Source organism: Polypterus senegalus, chromosome 14 (assembly GCF_016835505.1).
Source record: "Polypterus senegalus isolate Bchr_013 chromosome 14, ASM1683550v1, whole genome shotgun sequence".
Lineage (NCBI taxonomy): Eukaryota > Metazoa > Chordata > Cladistia > Polypteriformes > Polypteridae > Polypterus > Polypterus senegalus.
In genome coordinates, this window is record NC_053167.1 from 77,577,995 (window position 1) to 77,594,511 (window position 16,517).

General features: G+C 35.6%; 1 protein-coding gene across 3 annotated transcripts in view; it reads left to right on the plus strand.

Moving 5' to 3' along the window:
- Positions 1 to 14,922, plus strand: part of odr4 (odr-4 GPCR localization factor homolog) — a 36,135-nt gene extending 21,213 nt beyond the window's left edge. For all 3 annotated transcript variants that reach the window (XM_039735013.1, XM_039735014.1, XM_039735015.1), the window contains 4 exons: positions 550 to 643; positions 1,013 to 1,195; positions 13,946 to 14,032; positions 14,721 to 14,922. In XM_039735013.1, coding sequence (XP_039590947.1) covers positions 550 to 643; positions 1,013 to 1,195; positions 13,946 to 14,032; positions 14,721 to 14,788 — 432 coding nt within the window. In that variant the 3' untranslated portion in view covers positions 14,789 to 14,922. The remainder of the gene's footprint in view (positions 1 to 549; positions 644 to 1,012; positions 1,196 to 13,945; positions 14,033 to 14,720) is intronic.
- Positions 14,923 to 16,517: the final 1,595 nt, after the last annotated feature.

The following is a 16,517-nucleotide window of genomic DNA, read 5'->3' on the forward strand; positions in this document are numbered from 1 at the left end:
CTTAATCATATTTTTCATTTATTTAGGGTGACTATCCTACTACCTTAGGGCTATATACTATTTTTGTCTTTATTCTGGCCCTCCAAAGTAATGGCTTTTTTGTCAGGGGAAGGCATGTGTCCTGCCACTTATGGTGGGGGAAATACTTCATGCTTCCTACAGGGTCTCAGCTCTTTCTAAATTGCACTCACTGTTCCCATTCGGAGTCATCATGAACATACTGCTCCTTAGCTGTCCCCATAATTCTACACAGGCATGATGACATACATCATTGCTGTCAGTGTATGCTTTCATCTGTCAGCCTGGGCCTTGCAGTGTCCTACTCATGCCCTATACTATGTTATTTTGCCTGAAGTACCCTTGTTTTTTTTCTGCAACTATTACAATATGCTTTTGAATATACCGATACTGAACACACTGCATTTCATATATTGTATTACGCGTTTACCAGTTGTATACAAGTCCTAATGATGCTTATATTCCTTAACTGTAAAAAATGCATTTAGACTATAATAAGAGAAATTAATATTTTCCATTACAATTAACCAGGCATTGAAACGAGATCTATTGGATACCATTTCCATACGCTATGAAATGCTTTTTGAAGATGTTTTCAGTAGTAATGAAGATGAAAGAGCTAAAGGTGAATATTTCTGTAACTATAATGTGTTAATTTATATTAATAGTTTAATTATTTTATTATAGCAAGTAAGAGTGATTGGAATGTGTAGTGGAGGCATTACTTGTATAACTTTTCTGCAAAAATTGTAATATAAAAATTAAAGGCTTCCTCTTATACTTAACAGGTAGAATATAACATTTAGCTCTGTACTAAATGATATTTTTAGCAAAGATAACTGAAATACAATAAAGTATAGGATATCTGATTTTATAGTGCATGTACTATAGTCTGTTGCTTATGTGGACTGTTTCATGAAGATTTGATGTTTCCACAGTATATTATTATTGCTTCTTTGAGAAGATATACATATGCACTTTTTTGTCTTATTAGGGCAGAAGATTGATCATGCACTACCTCAACGTGTATTTGTACAGGCTTCGATTTCTGAGATACTGAGTTGTGATTACATATTTAGAGATGAGACTTTCATTGAAGTAAAAGAGAGATTCAAAGAAATGTTTGACTGTGAAGTGAGTGAAGATAAAGTAGATCTGTTGCAAGAAATTGTTTCAGGTAGGTAGCTTCTACATATATTGTATACAAAGAAAGCTTGCCAAGGTGTATAGTGTGCAGATACCATGTTTGTCAGTTTCTGTGCTTTTTTCATACTAATACCAATTTTTCATTTTAGAACAATATTTTTATTTTATATCTTCTGCTACTTCTTCTTTCGGCTTCTCCCGTTAGGGGTCGCCACAGTGGATCATCTTCTTCCATATCTTTCTGTCCTCTTAGTCTTGTTCTGTTACACCCATCACCTGCATGTCCTCTCTTACCTCATTCATAAACCTCTTAGGCCTTCCTCTTTTTCTGTTGCCTAGTAGCTCTATCCTTAACATCCTTCTCCCAATATACTTAGCATCTCTCCTCTGCACATGTCCAAACCAGCGCAATCCCGCCTGTCTGACTTTGTCTCCCAACCGTCCAACTTGAGCTGATCCTCTAATGTACTGATTTCTAATCCTATCCATCCTTGTCACACCCAATGCAAATCTTAGCATCATTAACCTCGCTACCTCCAACTCTGTCTCCTGCTTTCTGGTCAGTGCCACCGTCTCCAACCCATATAACATAGCTGGTCTCAATACCGTCCTGTAGACCTTCCCTTTCACTCTTGCTTATATCCGTCTGTCACAAATCACTCCTGACACTCTTCTCCACCCATTCCAGCCTGCCTGCACTCTCTTTTTCACCTCTCTTCCACAATCCCCATTACTCTGTACTGTTGATCCCAAGTATTTAAACTCATCCACCTTCGCCAACTCTACTCCTTGCATCCTCAACATTCCACTGACCTCCCTGTCATTTACACATATGTATTCTGTCTTGTTCCTACTGACCTTCATTCCTCTCCTCTCTAGAGCATATCTCCACCTCTCCAGGGTCTCCTCAACCTTCTCCCTACTATCGTTACAGATCACAATGTCATCAGCAAACATCATAGTCCACTAGGACTCCTGTCTAATCTCGTCTGTGAACCTGTCCATCACCATTGCAAATAAAAAAGGGCTCAGAGCTGATCTCTAATGTGATCCCACCTCCATGTTGAATTCATCCGTCACTTCTATCACAGACCTCTCCACTGTTACACTTCCCTCGTACATATCCTGTACAACTCTTACATACTTCTCTGCCACTCCCGACTTCCTCATACAATACCACAACTCCTCTCGAGACACCCTGTCATATGCTTTCTCCAGGTCCACAAAGACGCAATGCAACTCCTTCTGGCCTTCGCTATACTTCTTCATCAACCTCCTCAGAGCAAACATTGCATCTGTGGTGCTCTTTCTTGGCATGTAACCATACTGCTGCTTACTAATCATCACCTCACTTCTTAACCTAACTTCCACTACTCTTTTCCATAACTTCATGTTATGGCACGTCACTTTTTTTCCCCTGTAGTTGCTACAGTCCCGCACATCCCCCTTATTCTTAAATATCGGCACCAGTACACTTCTTCTCCACTCCTCAGGCATCCTCTCACATTCCAAGATATTTTTATTTTATATTGTTTATAAAAATACATGTTTGCTCCCAGCAAAAATGCAAAGATTTATATGGCTGTATTCTAATTTTAACACAAACTTGGACATTTATTCATCCATGTATTTTCTAAAGTTGTTTTTTTCCCTGCATAATTCAAGGTCCTGGAGACTATCCTGCCAAGGTACAAGACATTACAGGGCACAGTCAACATACACTTCAATATTTTCCTGTACTGGATCAGTAAAGTAGCAATCTGTATTTGAACTGTGATAGCAAACCCAACTCAGAATTAGTTAGTATAAAAACTCTACACAGAAGCAAATCATTTTGGAACCAGGAATTTTAAAGACAAATGCACAGTGTTTTCACAGAATTTAAACAGATGCCTATTATTATATTTGCATTATTATTCAGTTCTGCTACCTTCAAATATCATAACTGCAGTATCTTACTTATGTTAGTGAAATAAAAAATAACCATAACTGATGTAATTGTTATGAGCAAGCAAAAGCTATGTGATAAGTAATATTTAGCAAACATCATGGAGTTCATTTCGCTGTGAGTTTGTTGAAATCACAGAAGTTTGTGGGAACTTCATTAAACTTTGTAAAAATCATTGAAGTCGGTGGAGAAGAATGAACTGAACTAGTTTTGAGTGGCTTATATTGGTGCACTCTGTAAGTACAATGATAAATATATATTTTTTGCTTATTGCTAGTTTGTGGCCATTAGTATTGTTTTGTAGTTATTGATCCATCTAGATCTTTTGTTGTTTGAGGCATTTTGGCGCAGTGGTGAGCACTGCTCCCTCACAGCTCAAATAACATTTTTTGGCAATAATAATTAGTCCAGCATAGTTGACAGATGATTCTCAAGCCCCTAGAGTTCGGTGAAGTTCCTGAACATTTCAGTGACATCATGAGCCCTGATCGCCTATGGTCCTGGATGGCATTGTGGCTAGCAAAAGTACACAAACTAAGCCCACGTAAAATAAAATGGTGTTGCGATAAGACAATAACTATTTTAACAATTGTTTTTAGCACAGAATATTCGTTATAGATTCTCCACTTTCCAAAATCCCCAAAGTGACACAAGTCAAGTCAAATTGGGCGGCATGTACTGGTACAGTGTGTTGCTGCACCCACTACACGATGAAGCAACTTGGGATCCCAGTTGGCACTCCCCAGACAGACATGCCATCCAGTCCCACCCTCCGGAAATGACCCTCTATCTGCCGCAGCCAGATGTTACGTGGGCGACCCCTTGGCCTGGTCCAACCACTCGGGTCCCCAACAATGATGATCTTACGAGCTGGATCACCCTCTGGGAAACACGCCACATGGCCATAGTACCGTAACCGACGCTTCTTCACAATGCAGGTAATGTGCCTCATTCAGGACTCCATGAGCAAACACTCATTCGACACAAAGTCAAACCAATGGTACCCAAGGATTTTCCAGAGAGACACAGTACCAAAGGAGTCCAGTCTTCATCTCAGGTTACTGGATAGCGTCCCTGTCTTGCTATATGGTTGCGAGACATGAAGCACAAGGACTCTAATAACTTGGACCTTCGTCCTTTTGCATAGATATTGGGAGCGCCACACACCCATTTTCAGCGACCTCATGACCCCCCATGCACTCCCAATCTGTCTACTGACTTCAAAGGAGGAGTCACCAGAGACATGAATGTCACTGCCAAGGTAAGTAAACCTCTCGATAAGGTCAACAGTCTCTCCGTAAACAGACAGACTGCTGATGGCTGTGCCCAAGAGGTTATTAAAAGCCTGGATCTTGGTTTTTATCCAGGACACTCACAAGCCCAGACACTCAGACTCCTCACTCAGTCTCTCGAGCGCCCCGATCAGAGCCTCCATTGGCTTCATGAAGATCATAGCATTGTCAACAAAGTCAAAACAGTTACTTAAAAAATATCAAAAATATAACAATTGGGTAATAATTTTTATATAGATGATAAAGTACTGAGTGCATTCAACAGATAAGACTCTTCAGTTTGTTGGAAGAGCTGTGGAGCTGCTTATAGTTCCTGAAACTTGACTAAAGTTCACGTAGCAATAAAATACTATAGCATAAAAATATATTGTTTTTTTCATAGTAAGAATCAAAAAGCCAATTAAATAAATACTGTAGGCTATTTGTTTGCACTGCTGGATAGAGGAGGTAACAGATACATAAAAACCTTCAAAATGTTGTAGGGTGACTCAATATTTTGTAGGCTTGCCCAAAAACATTTTCCAGCACAGTTTTTTTTATAGTATTCTATTATAGGATTGTTTAAACATACTCATAGAATAACTACTACACTCCTCATTTTTTTTGCATAGTTTCCATTAACCACTATCAACACCCCTGCAGTTCTGAGACAAGATCATTCATCCCCTTCTTATACAAGTCTGAATACCGTAGTCACAATCACTTTTTTAATAACGTTATCATTGCTTCTAAACCAGAATAGTCTTCCCTACTTATATGATCGCGCAATACCATTTTGAAATGCCAAATGCAACTTTTCCAGGAAATGGGTTGTTACACCTTGCTGTTGTAATGAGCAAAACACTTCAAAGTAACCAAAGAATAAGAATAAGAATAAGTTGCAGAAGTTTCCTGTAATGAAGTATAGAAAATGTTAAATAAAGCCAGAAAGGTCACAGAAAACTAGAAAATAGAAATGCGTCTCCAATCTAGTTTTAAACAGTTCAATTGAAGGGGACTCCATAATATAATAAGATAGAGAACTCCACAGATGAGGTGCAGCAGCTGCAAAGCCCTGTACCCCTTAGTTTTGCACTTTGTAAGAGGGACCAGAAGAGACAACTGACCGGTAGATCTAAGCTCTCTGGATGGCTGGTGTATAACACGCAATTCATGTAAATAGACAGGAGCCTACCCATTTATTGTTTTAAAAACAAGCCGCTAACATTTAAAATCAATTCTAAAGCTAACTGGAAGCCAGTGTAAAGAGGCTAAAATTGAACATAAGCCTTTTTGCCCCAACCAATAAACAAGCAGTAGAATTCTGAACCAGCTGCAACCCGTGATCCCAGAATACAATGAGTTACAGTAATCAAGCCAAGAAAATATAAAAGCATTAGAAACCTTCTCAAGGTCCCTTAAAGATAAGAAAGGCTTAACCTTGGCTAAAAGATGAAGCTAGAAAAAGCAACTCTTGACCTCAGAATGAACTTGTATCTCAAAAGAAAGGTTGCTATTAAAAATAACCCCAAGATTCCAAACTTGAGGTTTGCAAAAGTCCAATTGAGCTTTGGCTGCAGGATCAGCTATCAGCACTTCTTATTTTGATTTAGATTGAGAAAATGGTCAGCCATCCATGATCTTTGTTCTTCAAGACAATTGTGCAGCCGATTCATTGCAGAGTTACACACAGGAATATAAACCTGCATGTCATCGACATAACAGTGAAAAGAAGCATTAAACTTCTTATGGAATGAAGATATATAGAAAATAAAATAGGACCCAAACAGGATCCCTGGAGAACACCACATTTAACAGGAGCAGTAGACGAAAAAGAAGAATTAAAAGTCACTGAAAAGTGTCTACCAATAAGATATGATCTGAACCAGTTAAGAGCAGCCCCTTTTAGGAGGGCCATCCTAACACCATGATAATGCCAAAAGCCAGATTGGTAGATCTCAAATAAATTATTGGAGTAAAGATGATCGACCAATTGATCATAAATAATTCTTTCTAATATTTTAGCTGAATGTGGAAATTGAGAAATCGGGCAAAAATTAGCTAACACTCCAGGATCTAAATCTACCTTTTTAAGACAAGGTGGCACCACCGCATGTTTAAAAAATGAGAGTACAAACCCCTCATTAATAGAACTATTTGTAATATCCAACAATAATGGGCCCAGGATTCCAAATGCCTCCAATAAAAGAAGTGGTGGAACAATAGCAAGACCCAAAAGTAGGTCTAAGTATGTCAATGCTGTGATTGTGAAACAACATCAAAGTATGTAGCCAGTTGGTATAATGCCTAGAGAGGATAGTATCGATTTTGGGGAAAAGACTGAAACTGATCACATGAATGAACAGTTCTATTTAATACCATCTCTAAATGGAGGTGAATAACCACATTAAATTGCTTTAAATAAGAGCCTGAGTTTCTTCGATTTAGAGAATACCAAATCAGAGAAGTAATCATGTTAATCATTTTTCAATTGCCTTATGTAAGTTAAACAGAGAAATCCTAAAATTCTGTACAGATACAATCAGCCTGTCTTTCTTCCACCACCGTTCAGCAATCCTACAGGTGTACCGCATTTGCCGTGTGGTGTCATTAAGCCATGGAGCAGGTCTTCCCTTTATGCAGCGTGTTTTGAGGGGAGCAATTGAGTCTAAAACTGTTTTACGTTATGAATTTAAGGCTAAGTCAGAATTGTCATTACTATCGCACTGGCCTTGCAGATTTGTCAATTTCTCAATTTATTTGTAGAGCAATAATAATAAGTGCACAAGTGTGTAATATGCAAACTATTCTGGAAAAGTACATTTTTGGCTTTGATCAGTTTGCTGCCTCATTGAATATCAGAGATGGGTTAGTTGATGAAGTTGTAAATTCTTTGGAAACATGCAAATAAAAGGGCAATTTATGTCCTAGCAATTTCCTATTGCTATACCTATGCTTACATAGCTGAAATCACTGTTATACATGTAAATTAAATTCCCTTCCTCCCTGCTTTTCTAAATATTATTAAAATTGCAAAATTTAAAATGAGAACAAACTCATGAAGCACCTTAAGTCCTGCAAGACATCAATTCACATCAGGTACATATAAAAATGCTATGTATGACTTTGGAACTTCCTAAAACAGCTGCATCTCATTATAAAGCTGAATTTTAATCCCGCAGAAGCTGACTTCAAACATTTAAACACACCTTATTCAATGAACACTTGTTCATGATGACACAACTTTGTAGTTTAACACAGTATTTTCACAAGGGAAAACTTGTCAGATATTTGATTTGTTTAGGTCATGGTTGTGGGGGATTCCAGGCTGAATACCAGGCAGAAACCATCCTGGTTCCTGGGACGTTTTAGTGTTTTTTGGCAGTGTGAGGAAAACCAAAGGTCTTGCAAATGATTATCCTCATATTTTAGCATAGCTTAACTGCTTGCTAAGCTTTTTTCTTGTCTGTCTTCTGATAATGACAGAGAATGTTTGCATTTACAGAAAAGTATTTTTTTTAGCTTTTACATTATTTACATAATACATTAAATGAGTGGAATAAAACTAAAACTGGAAATTTGCAAGCAGTTTTAAGCATGGGTCATATAGTTTGGGAAAAAAACCCATAAATACTTAATAATAATTACAATACAGCTCACAAGCTGTAGAATATAAATGAATAAAAATGTGTGTGTAATTTTAAGCCATGCAACAACCTTTCTTTACTATATTGCCATCCAGTGGACAAAATAACATCATCCTCCAAATTGGCATGTGAACAGAAAGCTGTAAACCATTATTAGAACAACCTGAAACTGAACCATTAGTTTAATCAAGTGATGGCAGTGATAGTAAATTCATCAACAGATTGCACATGCATAGTGAAATTGATGTATACAGTACCATACAACTGAACTGCTGTGACATGCCTAGTGATTTCAGTCACATAAAAGTGCCCCAGGGTGCACATGGCAAAAAAAAGGCAAAATGATTTCAATCAAGTGGAAAGACATAGAAGTCATGCTCCCTAAGCAGTGTTCACAATGCAGTATCTGTCAATGTTTACACCAGGGGAAATGCAGAAATCACTATGTCTTGTACTCTGGTAACACAATTGGCAGCATTGCTTGCGTGGATCAGTCATTGACATTTTATTCTCTTTTGAGCAAGCAACCAAAAGAATATTATAAGAGAAGTGTGCAAAGAAATGTGCTTGTACTGTCCTGATTGAGACGTTGGGCTATGCATTGGTGACTGTTTCAAAATGTATCACCCTGAGAGTGTGTACCAAATCTCATCAGTACAGCAGTGAACATACCTTCCCTACTGTATTTATGTGGAAGTTTTGTTGTTTACATGTTTTTGTTATATGTAATAATGTAATTTTTCTGGAGGTAAACATAATTCTAAGGAGGCTATGCAAAGATGTAAGATGTAAACTTTTGTATTCCTAATACTAGGAATGCCACAATTATTACAGTATTTTTTTCTATCTGCTTAAGATTGGTTTTTTTTTGTAATAACAATATCCTAAACCAATTTTTATAAATATTGATATTTGAAAATTAAAATAATAGATTCTGCTTGAAAACACTAATTTAAATGTGTGTGCATGATAATGTGAATTTCTGTCCAAATGAGTAAAAAGCATGGCAATTTTTGCACAGGAAATGTGTTTGTTTTTTCATAATGGCATGCAGAACTGTTGCATATTGGAAAACCTATTCTTGTTTTTCAGCATCTTTTTGCTAATTTTATTATTTTGTTGGTTAAGATTTTAAAAGATATTAAAAGTTTTGTGTAGTTTAATTTTCTATGACAAAATTGTACTACTGAGGAATACATGCAACTCTTTTGCCCAGAGGCAGATCCTGCCATCAGTTACTAGCTTATTGTGGTTCTAGTTACATGATTGTTGGGGGTGTGAAGTGTAGCAAAGGGATGCTATTTCTGAGTGAGAAAAAAAAGTTGGAAGACTTGAGGCATGGAAAATTTTCTCTCTTATGCACTTGCATTTTCTTATACTTCAGGATAGTACTTCTGAGGAAGGGAACACCCCATACTGTCTCTTAATACTTAAAGTATCTGCACATATTATCAAGTTAGGACACATCCCTCTGTAATAATAGATGATTATCATTAAAGGTATTTGTATAAAATATGGCACAAAGCATAATAAAAATGATTTAATTTGGTTCTACATTTATTTATTTGCCTCTAATGCTTTGAGGTAGCTCAGAACCAAATTGCAGTATTATTTTGTTTCTGATGATAATGTATGTACCACAGGGCAGTTACATTGAGTTTTTCTGGAAATATGAATTGCAATTGCTGGTGTATGCAACAAAAGCTTATATGATATTTACTTTTTAATTATTAATTGTGTTGAAAAAACACCTAATAAATCAAAAATCTAAAACCCATATTGTTGTTATTTAGGTTTGTTGTATGACACAAGTTTAAAAATAGTGACATGTTTCTATATTTTGAGATGGAATCTGTCGCAGACACCATTGTCATTTACTGATACATCTGGGATGATGAAATTAGCTTATCTTTAAAGTTAAGATTGAACATTAAATTATCTTCATACATCTGTAGTCTATTCAGCTGCTGTGTCTGTATTGTAAGTGTAAAACCTAGGTTTATATACTGTAGGGGAAAAACAATGACATTAAGCATTTATGTTGAATACATATTGAGTAATGTATTATTATCTATAATAATCTATAATGTCTTAGTGAGATCACTTTTGAAGTGCCATTCATAATATTTACCAAACACTGTAGTACAAAAATGACATAGCAACACTAGAAGCTGAGAATAGCTATAGAACACATTGACATACTGTCCTTGATCTATGTCTGTTGTTTGTAAACTTACATCAGGCCTTCAAAGTTTTCATAGCAGATGATCAATTTGATTCAACAGAGTTTCTTAAGTTAACTACTGAATGTGTACATTGAAGATGGTATTTAATACACAAACACCTTTATAGAAATGCCTAAATAGTGTATATGATCATCTGTCATTTATACAATGTTATGTTAATAAGGTAAATAAGTCATTGGAAAAAATATGTTGATTTTAAAAGTTGGCTGTATGACTAATGTCTAAATGAAAGTGGCATACATTTCCATAAAAATAGTTGATGGACAATTGTGAAGCATTTTTTTTTTCAAATGATCTTGCTAAATACTTTACTTTTTACTTTGTTAGTGCCTTAAATATAGTCAGTGAGGTATGTACTCTGAATTGGTTGCTCCTTTACACATTTATTTTGTTTAACCTCAGTTCTTTAGTATGGTCTCAACAGCCTATTCATCTGGTGTATTCCCTTCACATGCCATATATTATTGTCCAATGTCTGGTTCAGAGATGACACATTCTGCCTTTGTCTGTGTGTTTTTTTCCCCACAGACACTCCATTTTATTTCACACATCGCAATGACTTGAAGCCTAGGTTAATTGACAACTAAATTGGACCTGTGAGGGAGTGTGTTCTATTTTAGAGCTGGTTTCTACCTTGTTTTTAACTCTTTTTTGGCTCCTCTTGACTTCATAATTGGATTAAAAAATACATTTCCTTGCATATGCTATAAGGAAGAAGAGTTTCTCCACAGGTTACCCAGGGTTTGCACTTTGTCCAAAAAACAATTTTATTATTATAATATTTATTATTTAAAATTAACTGTTTTGTTTTTTTTGTTTATCCCTTGGATATTTTGCGGATTATATACTTTTTTAAAACTTGGCTGACCCCATTAAGACCATAAATAAATGCATACATTGTCACCTTATTTTAAACTTACATTTTGACTCCTGATAACTTTACATTAAGAATAAGCACAAATAACTGCCATATTTTAGTTTAAAAGTTTTTTGCATACAGTATCACTGGTGACTTTCACAGCTAACAGTATCTGGTTGAATTTGAAGCTTGATAAGATGACATTGTCATTAAATTGCCACCTACTAGATCATTATTTATATTGTATCTTATATTATTATGGAGACTACTGTCATCTACAATCCTGGTCTTGACCCTTTTGAACCCTTTATATATCACTACTTTAACCACTCCATCACTTCTAAATTGACAACCCCTCTGTACATTCTTGAAAGATTTAAACAAATTAAAACCAAAAAATGCCAGGTCTGGTGCCTCATGCATAACGCTGTGCATAGAATTCACACTATAACATGGCGTGCGGATAAAAGCAGAAATGTGCTTATGCACAGGCCAACTTCCACGTTCTTCCACTCCATAAATCCCGGTTAGCATGAAAAGTAACGCACGTGCATGCGCCTGCTGTCCCCTGCCAGACTCCTTCCAGAATGACACCTCTTTGAATATGCAAATCAATATAAATAGCCCTTAAGCTCAGCCTTCTGTGAAAAGACAATGACAAAAGCACGAGGGAAAATAGAACAATTTCAGCAAATACCAAGTGGAGGCAAGGAAAAACATACTATTTGTTGGTTTAAACAGTGGTATAAACAACAAAAGGAAGTTGATCGAGTGACATACAATGTCGGAGAAACTCGAAAGCTGAAGTTCACAAAGTCACACAGTGCCTGAAATAAAACAGAAGTTGTCACATATCAACGTCGCCGTGAAAAGGCGAGTCGTAGCCCACTGTCTGAGTGTCATATGAAAGCTTATTAGGGTACAGAGAAAAAAAAGGGCACACAGTGGGGAAAAAAAGCATGAAATGTCAACTTTAATCTCTAAATTTCCACTTTAATCACGTAGTTTATTTTGTCATTAAAGTAGAACATCATAAACTTCATCTTAAAATATTTAATTTACTAGTTTCTCAAATCCTATCTTAACTGAAGTAGCCATGTTAAATGCTTTGTGGAAATGTGCATGGCTTTACGCCAAGTTTAGGTTTTATACATCTTGATTTGAACGTGGAAACGTTCTTACGCAACATTTTTGTGCGTACACACCGTTTATACATAAGGCCCTTGGGCTGTACACTGAGTGGTAAAGAACTTCTAATCTCATGGTTTGAATGATATTCATGTGTTTGGTCAGATGTTTGAGAGTGGTAAAACAAAATTTCCTTTTTAGACTCTTCCTCTACATTTTATCTAGATAACTGGCTATCTTTTCTGCCATCACTACTGATTCAATTTTTGTGAAAAATAGGCTAGCACTTTCAAGTGTCAATGAAACAAAATGTGTCCTAATTTTTAAAATGTTAATTTTTGTTTCCCATACGTAAGAGAAAGTTCTTTTAGATGGATTTAAATATTAAGAAAGAGTAATCTTACCAGAGAGTCGCTCGAAAACATCATTAGCTATGAATAGTGCAGCTAGAGTAAGTAATATTCCTAAGAGTGTTTGTAGAAGATATTAAATCTTGCCCAAACTCTTGCAGTATTCATTGTAGATAAGTTCACTGAAGAATTTGTTTCAGAATAACCATCAACATCATGATATTGATGAAGTTTTAAAAGTGATCAGGTAAAAATATTGTAATGCTGATTATTAGTTAATGTCCCAGATCTCTAGTTGTAACATTTCAAATCAGTTATCCTCTGGCAAATGTTTTAGTTCAATCATAAGGCAATGAATTACAGTACCTTACTCTTATGGAAAAAGAGGACATTCAAAACTATAATATGTCTGCCTCTCTGACAGGAAACTGAGGCTGGTCGCTGGAAAACTTAAGCTAAATTATGACATTGTAAACTCTAGTATAAAGGTGAAGATCAAACCTGGGGCCAAGTCCAAGTATGACCATAGATATGAATGAATGTAATTTGCTAGCTTTCTTTGCTGTAATAAGGCCCCTCCGCCTCCAAATAGTTATGCAAAGTTTTCTAAAATGTAAACATTATTTATGTTTGTGAATGTGTCCTGTGGTGGACTGGCATTTGGTCTACATTTTATCACTGGCTTGTTCTCAGTACTTATAATATGGGCTCCATTCATCTGTCATGTTGCAGTGGATAATGGTTCACAAAATTAAAAAAAAAAAAAAAAACTGGCATGGTATATTAGACTCAAATGTTCTCATTGTTGCTGTTGATTACAGATATTTTAATTTTCTTATGTTTAAGTGCACTAAATCTATATCTCTAAATGCTGTATCACATCAGATGTGTTATATGTATATATAATTCAGCTAAATTTGACATTTTTGATAATACAGTACAGTACTAGCACAATATTATGTTAAGAAACATTCTTTACACTGAACAAGAGGTCAAAGAAAAAGCAAAAAAAATCAAAATCATGATTGCTTAATTTGGCCTCACTTGCCATGGAAACTGTAAAACAAATGTGGAAAATGTTTTGCCCTGGGGTCTCTTCATTGTACCAGAAAAAAAGAGACCTCCCTTAATCTGGCACACCCTACCCTAAATGAGCATCGGCTGAGGTTTTTCTTTTTTTTATGTAAGACATTTCCTCAGGGCACAGGAAGTGATGACAAGGTCAAAGAGAAAGTTTAGGTCAAAATGTCATAATTAAGTTGCTGAATAAATAGTTATTAATGCTTTCTTATGTGATCTATATAATGAGATTGTTTCAAATTTTTTTTTCAGTTCCAGCAGTTTGTCCAGATCTAGAAATCTGTCAAGACCACTCACCAATGATTTTGGGGAAAAATGTAGAAAAACAGAAAACTGCTGGTAAGGTTATAAGTTATGCTTGGTCTTGAATCACTTTTATGTAAATAATCTCATGTCAATGATTCTTGCACGAAAGTAATATATTGGGTAATTTATGGTGACACATATAATGAAGTCGCAATACTTTTACAAAACGAGAAGAATAATCAAAGCTTGCTTTGAACAGAAAAGTGTATAATGAAGTTAATTAATTTTCTGAACTCACATTACCCTTTGACTTTAAAGCTCAGGTACTAACTTTTTTTTCATAGTGGCTCAGTGCATAGTAATCAACTTTCTTAATCTCTCACAGAAATAGTAGGCTGTGGAGTTTGAATTAATGTATGTGATTTATCTATTATATTTTAAGGTGTAATTATACATTTATTTGGGACAATGTATGTTCATCTGTGTCAAATGAACGTCCGGTTTATCAGACTGTTGTGCCCCCTATGTAGAACAATGGATTATAAGCTGATAAAGAATGTGGAAAATATTTTGACAGATAATGATTAACAAAAATTTGTTTAATTCATTCTTTATTATACTGAAATATAATAGTTAAAATTCTAGCTCTGACATCATGACCTTTACCCTGTTTCTCATTATAATGTATTATATTACTGATTAATTTATTTGAACTTCCTGTATTTTTCTTTTTTTGCACATTCTTTATTACTCATTTATATCTTCTTGTGTCTTCCTTTAGGTGTGGCATTAGCTATTGGAGTGGCCCTCCTTGCCCTGGCAGCATCTTTTTTTTATTTTAGTGACTAAACACTAAAAACTACTGGCAAGCAGTAGAGACCTGAAAAAAAGCTTTGGACCAGTATTTACTTGTATAGTAATGAATACACATCAATTGTAAAACAATTAAACAGACTCCCCCACACGCACACTGATAAATACTGTTCAAGGTGTGTTCTTTTTCTTCATTTGGAGAGGTCTTTGTCAGAACTTGTTAGGAGATAGGGTGGATCTTTCTAGAAGCAAGCAATATGAAGTTAGTGTAAAAGTTGAACCCAATACTCTCCTGATTAGTGTTATATGAGTTCAAGGAAAGTTGATGTTACGTGACTGAAACAGAAAATAGAGCTAAACATGAAAAACCATTTTTTTAGCATTTTTGTGTGTGTGTTAGGGTGTGGTTGCAATTTTGCAGAGGCTGTTGTTAGTGGTGGTGAAACAGCACTAACATAAAAAGACCACAAGAATTGCTGGAGTTTTAAAAAACCTTGATATCAAATAGCACTGCAAAATAATGTAAAAAATCAGTTTATATTATTACTAAATTGTTCCTTTTACTTCCATATATGAATGTGTGACAGAACATGTAGACACCATTTTATTGGACAGCTAAACATGTAATTGTTGTCAGCCTCTGATATTGTGAATACACAGATAATTCTTTCAGTCCTATTGTAATATTTTACATTTTTTCTAGAATTTAAACTGGTAGTATTTTATCTGAATGTGCAATATAAGTTTCTTGCAAGAAACAAACCAAATAAGTCTCCAGAAGTTCATGGTAAAAAAATGTATATTTGACTAAACTCTTTATAGAAAAGATTCTTTTCAAATCCTGGAAAAAACTTATCTGCAGCTCTAAGGCATAGGTGACCATCATATGGAACACAAGAAGTTTTGGAACCTGTAGTTGAAAATATTTCCTAATAGGACCAATGTTCAGATAAAATACAGTATTTAAAATAAGGACTACTGAGATAGGCTGTAGCTGCCCGTAATCCTGAATTAGATAAAATTGGTTTTATAATGTTATTTTAAAGTAAGAACCACCAGTTTACCTAGGGTTCAAAGACTTAAAAAAGAATGAAGCTTTATTATATTAAATTAATGTCAAATTGTTTTGTAAAATCATACACCAGTAAAGGCACACTGCACAATAACATGCAGTGAATACACTTAACTTGAGCATTCATAGTTTTCATACTCTTTCTCTGTATGTTTAGCATTCGTTTGCTCAGCGGTTGATGGGCTTGCTGCTTCCTGAGCAGCTCTTCTTTTCTCCACCCTAGTGGCGCACTTTTTCTCTTCTCTCTTTAGCATCTTTTCACGTTAAAACATATTAAGTTAGTGTTTGTGTTGCAATTACTTAGTATGTTTTCCTTAATTTTTCATTTATGCTGGCACTTAAGTCTTCAATCTGCCTTAAGAATTATTTAAGATATGAAGAGGTAGGGGAAGTGATGGCAAAGATATTAGGGATGAGAACCTGTATGCATGCGCCGTATAGCTGCCCTGCTGGCTGCTGCCGAGAGTTCATTCCGCAATACCATAAAATAAAAATTAAAAGAGGAATAACCTTGGAGGTCAATCATCACCCCGAAAGCGGATAGTAGAAATCACGTAGTATATGTGTACAAACTTTCAGGTCAATAGTTCAAACGGTTTGTGAGCTACAGGTGATTTAAAATCCTGGACAGACAAACAAACAGCCACGGTAGCGTATTATATATGAAGATTTGCATATTCTGTATATTTCTCC